The following is a 13,683-nucleotide window of genomic DNA, read 5'->3' as shown; positions in this document are numbered from 1 at the left end:
CTGGACTAGCGAGAGTATTAGAAGGATGTAATCGATACGAGCATATTTCCCCTGTATTGAAAAAAATTGCATTGGTTTACCAATCAATTATAGAATAAGACATAAAATTCTATATTTGATTTTTAAGATGCTGACAAATTGAACATCTGCTATTTTGGCTGCCATACCTCATTTTTATGAGCCGAGGAGATCTTTGCGATCTATGAATAAATGTTGCCATTTTGTCAAACTTGAGGAGTTTTGAAATTCAATTTTTTTTTGTGTTGCTGGGTCACAAGCCTTTGAAATTGAGAGAGATCCAGGATCTGGAGGATTTTTAAAAAACGTTTAAAACGTACCTGTTTATGCAAGCTCATGAAGGAGTGTAAAGATAGGAGGGCTATATCCTATATAATAAAACACACCTCCAACATTCTGAAGCTGACTGCATGGCTGAAGCATTCCTGCTCTCTCTATCCATCTCCTGAATTGACATCACGTACTTCCGGGTTCGTCACAAGCAGAAGTGACCAACCACACAAGGTTTCTCGGCTTCAGAATGTTGGAGGCGCATTCTATTAAATAGGATTGGTCAGTTCCTTGAAGCACAGCCAGAGCTTAGCATCCTGCACAATAATGCTCAGACACCAGAGAGAGAGGGGGGGCTGACACCAGAGAGAGGGAGGGAGGGGGGCCTGACACCAGAGGGGGGAAGAGGTATCTGTCACACACACACACACACTCTCTCTCTCTCTCTCTCTCTCTCTCTCTCTCACACACTCTGTCTCACTCTCTCTCTCTCTCTCTCTCTCTCTCTCTCACACACTCTGTCTCACACTATCACATTCACTCTCTGGGTCACACAGTCACACACTCTCTTGGTCTCATACACTCAATCTCTCAGAGAGTCTGTGTTGCACACACACTCTCTCGCACACACTGTATCTGTGTGAAACACACTCTCTCTCTCTCACACTGTGTCTCACATACACACTTGCACACACTCTCATTCTCACACACACATTCTCTCTCACAGACACACTCGCACCCAGACTCACTCTCTCACTCACACATTCACTCTCTCTCTCACACACAGTCACTCACATACACTCTCTCAAACATACAAACTCCGAGGAAAACCTTGCTAGCGCCCGTTTCATTTGTGTCAGAAACGGGCCTTTTTTACTAGTAACATATAATACGAAGAGATCTATGTATTGAGATCCATGGAATGGAGGTAAGGTTGAAGAAAATAAAGGACGTAAATAAAGTGTTAGAATCTAAGTTTTGTGTTTTATGATAAGACAGTTGATTATTATGTATGTAGATGATGGAATCTGCCTAGAACATTGGTGATAGTGTGAAATATATAATTTTTTTAATAAATTACAGCACAGGCCTTTTAGGCCTATGCCTAGGATGGCAAAATTCTGGATATAAAAAGTTCCTCTCACCCAGCCACAGCCTCCTTCCCAGCCCACTGATTCCTTCTTTCCCTGACCTCCTTGCCTCCAGTTTCAGTACTATGAACAGTAGATTGAGTGCAAGCAGGAGAATGTAGAAGCTAGCCATGGGACAATCCAACACAGGAAATGGTGCTTATATACACTTTATTTTTGCAGCATGAGTAGGGTTACCATTTTTTGTCCTCATAAAAAGAGGACACTTCCCCCGCCCCATTTCATGCCCTCACCCTGCCCCTTTCACGCCATCACCCCGCCCCTGGTCGCCCCCTCTTCCCCCCATCACCTTCCCTCCCCCCTGTCACCTCCCCTCCCCTTATGCTACTATCTCTGGTGGTCTAGAGGTACCTCTTCGCTCGGGGCAGGAAAGAAAGAGCCCCCTCTTTCCTGCCCGGAGCGCTGCTGCTAGCTGCCCTGCTGCATCCTGTGTGAGTCCGGCTCTCGGCGTTTCAAAATGGCCGCCAAGAGTTGAAGCAGCCTCGCGAGACTTCAACTCTCGGTGGCCATTTTGAAACACCGAGAGCCGGACTCACACAGGATGCAGCAGGGCAGCTAGCAGCAGCGCTCCGGGCAGGAAAGAGGGGGCTCTTTCTTTCCTGCCCCGAAGATCGAAGAGGTACCTCTAGACCACCAGGGATAGTAGCGTAAGGGGAGGGGAAGGGAGTCCCTCCGCTCCCGCCCCCGCCAGCCAGCCCGTTTGTCCAGAAATTCGGACCAACAGGCAGGCTGGCCAAATCCGTCCGGACATGTCCTCAAAAAGAGGACATGTCCGGGTAAATCCGGACGTATGGTAACCCTAAGCATGAGTAGAAGGGTCCTTCTACTCATGCTACAAATAAAATGTATTTGAGCACCATTTCCTGTGTTGGATCATCCTTTGGCCAGCCTCTGCTTTCTCCTGCTTGTGCTGTTTCTTCATAGAGGTTCCTCTTGTTTGCTGTGCCAGTAGATTGGGGGGCCCTTTTACTAAGCCGGGTAAGGGCCTACTCACGCCCAACACGCGTCAATTTGGAGTTACCGCGCGTGGCCCTTGCAGTAATTTCATTTTTGACACGCGCGCAATATATTTTATTTTCTGACGCGTGGTGAAAATCGGGCAGTAACTGACTTGACGCACGTAGGCGATTGCCACACGGTTAACACGGGAGATCTTACCGCTTAGTCAATAGGTGGTGGTAAGGTCTCAGTCGCAAAATGGACACTCGCCAATTTTTATTTTGCCGCATGTCCATTTTCATCCCAAAAAAAAGGCCTTTTTTGTAGGGGCGCTGAAAAATGGATCTGCACACATCCAGTACATGCGTCTGCACCAGCGCAGGCCATTTTTCAGCGCACCTTAGTAAAAGGATCCCCGAGTGAGCATGAAGAATGAGCCACAGTGGCTCTGCCCCTTCAGGATGTCTGTGATAGCTGTATCGCCACACTAGTTCGGCCTGCTGTTAATGCTGCCACCATGAGACCTGGAGCTATGACGTTGAGGTTGGCAGGAGGAAAATAATTGTTGGGTGGAGGGCAGAGAACACCAGTGAATGATAGTGCCTATGGGGGGGGGGGGGGGTGCAAAAATCTGAATGTGTCACCACTATTAACATTAATCAGTCCTGTACGTGAGGTCATTGCTGCTTGGTGGATTTAGGCGCTGGAGCTTACACAGGGTTGAGCCCTCTTAGTTTGAGCAGGAAGTGCCATCCGCCCTGTGCAACACAGTTTTCTTCCCTAATTACTGGTTGAGATAAAAGCATTGGGGAGAGTGTGGTGGAAATATTCAGAAGTGGAAAAAAACAGGTATTGATGATACAGCAAAATATTGTTGATTTCATCGGTCCAAAATCCTTTTGAATGCCATTGCTGAATTGCATTATTAATTTAATTTGGGAGTACTATGAGTCAGTATTTCTGCTTCGGTTTGGTTCACGTCTAGGCCGAGTCACTCTTCTCATTGTGATGTTTATGTAGCAGTGACACATGCTGATTTTAGTAAGAATTGCCCTTAGACTGCAGATGTAAAGGATGATGTCATTAACCTAGGCCAAAAGTGGTAACCTCTTCTGTTTTGTTTTTTTTCTCTCACGGTAGTTCCATAGCGGTTGCTAACCTGGAGCCAGAGCTGAGAGACTCCATTGTGGCTAAATATGGAGATAAAGTGCCTTACGTTTATTTTAACAAGGGTCTGTAAACTGCTACCTCTGGAAACTGAGTCTGCCTGGATGCAAGGGAACTGGACCTTTGTACAGTGACATCCGCACACCGCCATTCTCAGAACGCCCACTGTTCTAGGGTCCCCTGCTTCTGAGCTTAAATTTCCAAATGCTGTGTTAGCATTTCATGTACAATCCCTGAAGTTGCACAACTGCTTTTTAGCTGCAGCTCCATCTCATCGACCTTGGTAGCAATTTCCTAACAACTGGGGAAGTGCTGTTCACCATTTCAGCCCTTTTTGGAGGTCTGCTGCATTCTTATGCCAGTTTTTTTTTTTTTTTTTGCTCGTCCTGCCTTGTGTAATTATGCTTAAACAGGGAAAAGGGTTTGCCGTGAGGCAGAAATATTTCCCTATGTTTTTCTTAAATTCTCAAAAACTGAAAATTACTGCTAGATCATACCTAAACCTACATTACCCAAATTGCAAAGGATTGAAATACAAAACAACTTACGCATCCTGCTTCTCCTACTTAAGTACACAACTATGGAATGGCCTCCCAAAAGCTGTGAAAACAATCCATGACCACCTGAACTTCAGGAAATCACTAAAAAACCAACCTCTTCAAAAAAGCCTACCCCAACGACCCTACGTAAACCCTTCACCCAAAGCATAGCATGCCTAATGAGTGCACTGGACAACACCCAACCTTCATCTCTTCCGACCCTCCACACATACCTCATTCGACCACTATACAACATTGTATTTGTTATCAACCGACTGGGCAAATGCCCAACGGTACTATGTAAGCCACATTGAGCCTGCAAATAGGTGGGAAAATGTGGGATACAAATGCAACAAATAAATAAGGTGCCTTTTTATTAGCCTAAAGTACTGAAAATTACTGCTTTTCAGGAAGGTGCCTTTTATTAGCCTAAAATAGTAGGGTGGATCATTACAGGATTCCCAGCAGTGAAGAAGTTATTGAGGGCTCCTTTTACTAAGCGGTGGTAAGCCCAACATGGGCTTACCGCTCGCTATACAGGAAGTACTGCCAGGCTACCGCAGCAGCCCGGTGGTACTTCCCACCCCTAGCGCGCCATCATTTCTGGCGCTACAAAAATGTATTTATTTTTGTAGCGCCGGAGTGTACCCACTGGTAATTGGGCAGTGCCACACGCTGCCTGGTTACTGCCGGGTTAACATGGGAGCCCTTGCAGCCACCTCAGTGGGTGGCAGTAAGGTCTCCACCCCAAAATGGCTGCGTGGCAAGTGCTTTACTTGCCTCCCGGCCATTTCCTGTAGGAAAGGGGGCCTCAGCATGCATGGAAAACACATGTCCGTGCCAGTTTTGCCGTAGCTTGGTAAAAGGGGCCCTGAGTGAAACTGAAGCTACTGTCTTAGCATCTGGTTCACCCATCAGGGCTGAGGTCGGTAGTCCATTTAGGGGCCAATGTACTAAAGGTTGTTAACGCTACCTCAAGTGTTCACAGTGCATTTAGGACTAGATTCTATATGTCATGCCTAAAAAAAAAAAAAAAGCAGTACCAAAATGAAATTCACCTAAGTGTATTCTATAGAGTACACCTTAATTTAGGCCTACTTTATACAATAAGCCTAAATTTCCATGCGGTATATAGAATATGCTGAGCGCTGCTCTGCACAACGGGCAGTTGCACCAAGTAAAACTTTGGTGTAAACCCTGACACCTAAATTATACATGAGTTAAATCCAAAATAAAGCACCTTAGATATGAACAATGGAAGGTTGTTGAGTTTGGATATATCTCTTAAAGAATAAGAATACATTAAGAGAAATGATTGTAAATTTTGAATTTAATGGACAGTATTTTGCATGAGTTTTGAATTTATTGATTATTATTTTGCACACTTTCCTACATTTGTTGACTTTTTAATTTTGCTGAAAATTACTGAAAGGAGGATTTTTTTAGACTAGTGATTATAGAAACCAGGGGCATAGCTATGTGGGGCCACAGGGGCCTGGGCCCTCGTACATTTGGCCCCCTGCCAACGACCCTCTCAACCCCCCCCCCCCCCCGGGCACCAACTCTCCCCCGCCATCGCCGTGGGCTGCCTTTGCTGGCGGGAGACCCCAGCCCCCGCCAGCTGAGGTCCTCTTGCTTCCCGCAGAAGGCTTTGTTCTGTTTCTGACGTCCTAATGTCAGACTCACTGAAACAGAACGAAGCCTTGTGCAAGAGGACCTCGGCTGGCAGGGATTGGGGTCCCTCGCCAGCAAAGGTAGACGGTGGCGGAGGAGGGTTGGTGGCGAGGAGATTGGCAATGATGAGGGGGTTGGTGGTGCTGGCTGGGAGGGGTTAAAATGTGCCCCCTCCCCCCCCCCCCCCCCCCCCCCCCCCCCGCCAAAGTCTGGCTACTCCCCTGATAGAAACTTATAACCACTGCAACAGAGGGAGAGCCCCCTTTGATCTTTGTGCTTTAATGGAGACAAATGCCTTTTTTCTTGCTTATAATTAATATTTTGACTAATTATGAATAAATAATAAGATGCCAAATAGCGTTCTCGTCTAAGGAGTGGAGGAGTGGCCTAGTGGTTAGAGCACCGGTCTTGCAATCCAGAGGTGGCCAGTTCAAATACCATTGCTGCTCTTTGTGATCTTGGGCAAGTCACTTAACCCTCCATTGCCTCAGGTACAAACTTAGATTGTGAGCCCTCCTGGGACAGGGAAATACCCAGTGTACCTGAATGTAACTCACCTTGAGCTACTACTGAAAAAGGTGTGAGCAAAATCTAAATAAATAAATATATGGAATGTTGCTACTATTTGAGATTCTAGATGGAATGTTGCTAGTGGAGGAGTGGCCTAGTGGTTAGAGCACCAGTCTTGCAATCCAGAGGTGGTCTGTTCAAATCCCACAGCTGCTCCTTGTGATCTTGGGCAAGCCACTTAACCTTCCATTGCCTTGGGTACAAACTTAAGATTGTGAGCCCTCCTGGGACAGAGAAATATCCAGAGTACCTGAATGTAACTCACCTTGAGCTACTACCGAAAAAGGTGTGAGCAAATCTAAATAAATAAATAAGGTAAGCCAAGTGAAGGCAATTTGTGGGATAGTAATCTTTTGTTTTGGTGGCCCAGTAACCTTTCCATTTCACCTTCATTGTTACAGACACTAATGCACATTTGTTCATAATATTTTATAGTGTATATCTCAGTTCCTTAATACTGACAATTAATAAGCAGAATAAACACCATATTAATGGCCAGTGTTAGTGCACTAGAATACATTGGTCCCTTACATTAGAAATTCAGGTGTGCTTTTTCAGTGGCCTTACGTAGTCTGTATTTTTTCCCTTGAGGTGGAAAAATGATTTCCAATACAGCAGCTATTGGTACCTCATGAGGTAGAGGCGTAGACTGAAATCCTCAGCTCCTGTTTTATTATGCTTGTCCAAGTCTATCTGCCACATCTCTGGAAGACCGCTGACCCAAGTAGTATAGTTTTGATAATTCGACCTAAACGGGACCGAGCCATTGTCACGTAATATGGAAGAGATGGCATAAACCCCAGAAACAATGCATAAACAAAGCACAGAGTTCCTGATTTTCAAACATTGTTCTCAAACAAAGATTTTTAATAAAAATAAATGTGATGATGGCATCAGGGGGTCTGTCAGATATGGTGAATGGTCAGATAATCAAGATTGTACTGTAGTACCATTTGGAATGTATTTGGCAAGATCCTGATCAGAACAGCTGTCTTTATCTACTGTATTCTGGTGTGCTGTGGCTGCTCCTATTTTTGTGCCTGCCCTTAAGTCTGAATTAACTAAGAAACTTCAAACCGCTCAGAACACTGCAGCCAGATTGATTTTTGGAAAATCAAAATTCAAAAGTGCCAAACCCTCCTTGCAAAATTGCATTGGCTCCCCACCAAGGAACGTATTACCTTCAAGGTTTGCACACTGGTCCACAAGATTCTCTACGGTGAAGTTCATGGTTACAGGTTGAACCTAATAAATCTACCATCCAGAAACAGTACCAGTCAATCCCGAACTTACTTAAACCTGCATTATCCTGTCTGCAACGGGCTTAGATACAAATCAACTTATGTTTCCAGCTTCTCTTACATAAGTACACAACAGAGGCGTATCTGGACTTTGGCGGGAGGGGGGTCCAGAGACAGAATGAGGGGGCACATTTTAGCCCCCCCGCCATTGCCGGATCCCCCGTCTCGCTGCCAACCCTCCCCCGCTGCCGTCGCCTACCTTTGCTGGCGAGGGACCCCAACCCCCACCAGCCGAGGTCTTCTCTTCCATTGCAGCAAAGCTTCCTTCAGTTTCAAATTCTGAGTCTGATGTCCTGGCCTGCAGGACGTCAGACACAGAACAGGAAGCTTTGCTGCAATGGAAGAGAGGACCTCGGCTGGCGGGGGTTGGGGTCCCCCGCCAGCAAAGATAGGCGGCGGTGAGAGGGGGGCCGGAGAGGGTCGTCGGCAGGGGGGGCCGAGGCCCCCGTGGCCCCACGCAGATACGCCCCTGGTACACAACTATGGAAAGCCCTGCCCAAAACTCTGAAATCTATCCACAACCATCTTATTTTCAGGAAATCATTGAAAACCATCTTATTTACGAAAGCCTACCCTTCGGAGCCAAATGAACATCCTGCTAAATGTGACTTTTTACCCTTTTATCACCTCCCCTCCTATTTCGCTGTTGCTTTTTTATGCTCCTACTTTATATTGTATTTGTGTAAGCCACATTGAGCCTGCAACTAGGTGGGAAAATGTGGGGTATAAATGTATTAAATAAATAAATTATTTTTCCCTGCATACATTCAAGGCCTGACATGCCAACGCACTTGTCTGTGAATTTTCAGTGGTACTCTAGGGGTACTGCTGCTGAAAATTCTTACAGACTGCCCCAGCTCTATCTGGATAGTGCCAGGGTAGAGCGCTTAAGCTTTTAAAAAAAACAAACAAAAACACTGACAGCAGCATTTTAATATTGACCTGCTCGTTTTTTTTAATGGTTTTAGGCACAAAATTCTCTCTCTTTAAAAATGCATTATGAGCAAAAGCCTAAACTTAGGTTCCTAAAATATGGCCTGTCTGGGGCGAAGAAGGTAAGGGGGGTCCTTTTACTAAGCCACGGTAAAAAGTGGCCTGCGGTAGTGTAGGCGCATGTTTTGGGCGCACACTGGGCCAGTTTTTACCATGTCTGCAAAAAAAGGGCTTTTTTTTTAATGGGACAGGAAAGGGCATGCGGTAAAACTGAAACCAGCGCGTGCCTAAAACCGGCCTGATCCTATAACGCCGCCCATTGATCTAGCGGTAAGGTTTCACGCGCTACACGCGCAGTAACCGACCAGTCAGTACGCACCAAGTGCCGATTACCATCGGAAATGCCATACATGGGAGGAAATAAATCATCTAGGCATTATGGGCGCTCAGCAAATCTGAAATTACCACTGGAGGGACATGATAGCCTGGCGGTAGTCGTAATGCGACTTTGTAAAGGGTCCCCTAAGTTAGGTACCTCAGACTGAACAGCATTTGGCACCTATATTTTGATGAGCTTATAGCGAAAGTTTTTGATCAGTGAACACAGTTCTAGACAGCTATCGGCTGAGACAGTATGGCTTTAGGGAAACCAACGTCATAACAGAGGAACCCAAGCCCTCACAGTCTCAAAAGCACACAAAACACAGCGAAAGTCAACTTGGAAACAACGAAAAGGTGATATACCAGCGATCAACAACTTTATTAGATAAATCATCTGAGAATCAACATGGATCTTTAGCCAAAGTGAGACTACGTGAATCTTAACTAGAACTGCCTTGAGACCCATAAATTGTGGGATATTAATGAGATAGACTTGCGTATATTTAAGAACAGCATACTGATAGCTACCAGTGGCTTTAGGGAAGGCCATAGTACAGAAACAGCTTTAGTGTGACTTTTGAATGACACTTTCTGTCATCTTAATGGTTGCAAGGACATTTGTTGATTCAATTAGATCAGTCTGCTCTAGTTGACCTAATAGATCATTTTTGTTGCTGCTTCACCTCCCAAGAACCAATTCTAACATGTTCTGCCCTGAATTGGTTCTGATTGTACTTCTCCTTTCATTCTTTCCAGATTCTAAAGAATAAATTCTTTCCAGCTCCCAGCCTCTTTGAGGAGTTTCTCGGGGGTCTATCTTGGGGCCACTCCTTTTTAATGTATCAATTGCTCCCTTAGTTACTCTTGTACAAGATCTCAGCTTTGTTGCCTACTTATGCTGACAACAGCCAGAGTTTAGTTGCTTATGATGTGTGGGCCCAGCCATTCAGGGATAAGCTTACTCTGGGCCTCAACAGAATAAGTAGCCTGGATTCTTGAACAAAAACTTTAACTTAATCCTATTAAATCAGAAGTTTGATAGCAGTCCCATAATGACCACTCTGTCCCCATCCATCCCTTATTCACCTTACCCCTATCCCACTCAGAGGGGCATAAGTGAAAGCGAACGCCCATCTCCATGGGCGTCTATCTCCGAGAACGGGTACGTGAAGGGGTGGGACAAACTGTATTTTCGAAAAAATGGGTGTCCATCTTTTTTCCGATAATACGGTTTGTGCCAGCCAAATGCATCGGATTTGTGCGGATTTCAGCTGGGCGGTATCGTTTTCAGCGATAATGGAAACCAAAGGCGCCCAGCTCAAAAACGAACAAATCCAAGGCATTGGTTCGTGGGAGGGGCCAGGATTCGTAGTGCACTGGTCCCCCTCACTTGCCAGGACACCAACCGGGCACCCTAGGGGGCACTTGTAATAATTAAAAAAAATAGTTAACTACCTCTGAAGTCCATAGCTCCCTCCCCTTGGGTACTGAACCCCCCAAATCCCCCCCAAAACCCACTCCCCACAACTCTACACCATTACCATAGCACTTATGGCTGAAGGGGGGGCACCTACAGTAGATATGGGTACAGTGGGTTTTGTGGGCGGTTTGGAGTGCTCCCATTTACCACCACAAGTGTGACAGGTGGGAGGGGATGGGCCTGGGTCCACCTGGCTGAAGTCCACTGCACCCACTAACAACTGCTCCAGGGTCCTGCATACTGCTGTGATGGAGCTGGGTATGACATTTGAGGCTGGCATACAGGCTGGAAAAAAAAGGTTTTAAAGTTGTTTTTTTGGGTGGGAGGGGAGTTAGTGACCATTGGGGGAGTCAGGGGTGGTCATCCCCGATTCCCTCCGGTGGTCATCTGGTCATTTAGGGCACATTTTTGGGACTTGTTCGTGAAAAAAAAGGGTCCAAAAAAAGTGACCCAAATTCGCGCTAAAAACGCCTTTTTTCGATTATCGGCCGAGGGCGCCCATCTCTCCTCGACCGATAAACACGCCCCAGTCCTGCCTTCACCACGCCTCCGACACGCCCCCATAAACTTTGGCCATTTCCGCGACAGATTGCAGTTGAAGACGCCCAAAATCGGCTTTCGATTATACCGATTTGGACGCCCACGGGAGAAAGACGCCCGTCTCCCAATTTGGGTCGAAATATGGACGTCTTTCGAAAATAGGTTGGTCAGGCAATCAATTTTTGGAGGGGGTGAGTTCTGTTTTGACTCCCTACCCTTTAGGCCTCATATCTCCCATTTGCTACAGTCATATTTTAGGTACTTTGCAAGGTTAGATGCTGATACTTCATGCTTTGGTCATTAACCATTTATATTATTGTAATTTTCTTTTTGCTGAGGTTCCCTCATACTAACTAAAGAGCATAAAGCTCATACAGAATGTGGGCATAAAACATTTATCCAAAAAATCTATTTTGCTTGCCACTATTAGAGTTTGGAAGAAACTGGAAAGTGCAAATCTGATACTAGCTGAAAAAACAGCCCCAGTAGCCTGTTATGGCCCACAAGCTACCAACTCTCATCACAGGCTTTACTTAAAAGTGGGAAAAAGAGAACAGTGTGAAAAAAAAATCACCTAATGTGGAGAAAAACCAGACTGTTTACAAAAAAAAAAACTGGAATTAAACCAAGCACACTTGCAGTTAATTTCAGTCTAAACTATTAAAAAAAAAATCAAAGATACTCATCAAAGTTCCAAAATTCATACTACCCAAGGTCTTAAAATCATTGTCGTTTAGCTCAATGTGGATTGCAGTGACAAAATGAATCCCTTCAGTTCCCATTCTTGTCTCCACCTTACTTCATATCAATTCTAGTAAACAGCATCCTCACATGTTAATTTTCATGAAAGAAGAATCCACAGATCCATCCAAGTAGACAACTTCCTCATGATCAGTTTTCAAAGAAGGAAGACCTAGGCCCAACCCCAACAGAGGCCGCTTGTTTTGCAAAATGCTACTTCAGGAGACAGAACTGAATACTGATACTGGATAGTGTAGTTGTTTGCTCCCCTCTGTGCTGTTTCCCATAAAACAGTTATACAGTTCTTGAAGATATGACCATGTGTCTCCCCTACTGGTTGAAGAAGAGACTTCCCATCGCTTCCCGGATTAAATTTAAGATCTTAACTCTTGCACACAAAACCTTTTACCCTGGCATCCCCCTCTCTCTCATCACTTCTCAATCCCTATTGCCCAACCCATTCACTACTATCCGTGATCTGAACTTACAAATAGTTTCATCCCTTGTCAAGCTCTATTTAGATTCTTCATGCAGCTCAGCCTTTAGTTATTTAGCTAGTTCCTTCTGGAACTCTATCTTCATCGTCGTCAATATCGATTTTTATGCCATTTAGTGAACAAGTTCATGCAAATGGGTTTACAATAAAAACAAAAGTTACTGAAGCCCCTCCCCCCCTCCCCCCAAAATAAATAAAAAGCAGAAAAAGAGCTAGATTAGGACCCATTGGGACTCGTGGAGTGGCATTTTCGAAATAAACGTTCAAGTTGCAATTTGGACGTCTTTCCAAAACGGCAAAATCCAGGGGCAGGGAAAACCATATTTTCAAAACAAGATGGATGTCCATCTTTCATTTCAAAAATACCATCAGAGACATCCAAATCCTTAGATTTGGACGTCCTTGCATTTAGACATTTCTGACTTTTCGGTGATTTTCAAAACCAAAGACATCCATGTCAAAAACAATCAAGCCATTTGGACATGGGAGGAGCCGGCATTTGTAGTGCACTGGTCCCCCTCACATGCCAGGACACCAACCGGGCACCCTAGGGGGCACTGCAGTAGACTTCATAGAATGCTCCCAGGAACATAGTTCCCTTACCTTGTGTGCTGAGCCCCCCAAAACCCACACTGTACATCACTACCATAGCCCTTATGGGTGAAGGGGGGGCACCTATATATGGGCACAGTGGGTTTGTGATGGGTTTTGGAGAGCTTGCTATTTCCTCCACAGATGTAACAGGTAGGGGGGGTTGGGCCTGGGTCCGCCTTTCTGAAGTGCACTGTAGTACCCACTAGAACTGCTCCTGGGACCTTCATGCACTGTTATGGACCTGAGTATGACATCTGAGGCTGGCACGAAATGTTTTAAAGATGTTTTTTGAGGGTGGGAGGGGGTTAGTGACTACTGGGGGAGTAACAGGAGGTAATCCCTGATTCCCTCCGGTGGTCATCTGGTCATTTCGGGCACCTTTTTGTAGCTTATTCATTAAAAAAAAACGTCCGGGTGAAAACGTCCAAGTGTTCGTCAGGGACATCCTTGCTTTTTTCGATTATGGGTCAAAGACGTCCAAGTGTTAGTCACGCCCAAGTCCCGCCTTCGCTACACCTGTGACATGCCCCCTTGAAATTTGGATGTCCTTGCAACGGACTGCAGTTGGAGACGTCCAAAATCGGGTTTCGATTATACCGATTTGGACGTCTCTGTGAGATGAACGTTCATCTTCCGTTTTATGTCGAAAGATGGACGTCCTCTTTCAAAAATGAGCACGATAATCTTACAAAGTTCCATAGGTTACTATGAAACTTAGACTTACAAAATATTTTGAAAATACGCCTCATTGTATCATAATGCTGAAGCTTAGAAATGTATAATACTTAACACTGAGTGGGGAAAAAAATTTTTCAACCTCTTTCTAAAGGATAAAATAAGGTATTTATCTCACATAAGTCTCTAGGCAATTTATTCTAGACCTTTGATA

The 13,683-nt window shown here is 45.2% G+C and overlaps 1 protein-coding gene across 2 annotated transcripts in view; it reads left to right on the top strand.

Annotated features, from left to right (window-relative positions):
- Positions 1-4,107, top strand: part of SFXN2 (sideroflexin 2) — a 113,644-nt gene extending 109,537 nt beyond the window's left edge. For both annotated transcript variants that reach the window (XM_030202824.1, XM_030202825.1), the window contains exon 12: positions 3,519-4,107. In XM_030202824.1, the coding sequence (XP_030058684.1) occupies positions 3,519-3,618 (100 nt within the window). In that variant the 3' untranslated portion in view covers positions 3,619-4,107. The remainder of the gene's footprint in view (positions 1-3,518) is intronic.
- The last annotated feature ends 9,576 nt before the right edge of the window (positions 4,108-13,683 follow it).

The sequence above is a fragment of the Microcaecilia unicolor genome, chromosome 5 (assembly GCF_901765095.1).
Source record: "Microcaecilia unicolor chromosome 5, aMicUni1.1, whole genome shotgun sequence".
Classification (NCBI taxonomy): domain Eukaryota; kingdom Metazoa; phylum Chordata; class Amphibia; order Gymnophiona; family Siphonopidae; genus Microcaecilia; species Microcaecilia unicolor.
The sequence above is the reverse complement of the archived record's forward strand: the minus strand, read 5'-3'. Positions and strand labels throughout refer to the sequence as shown.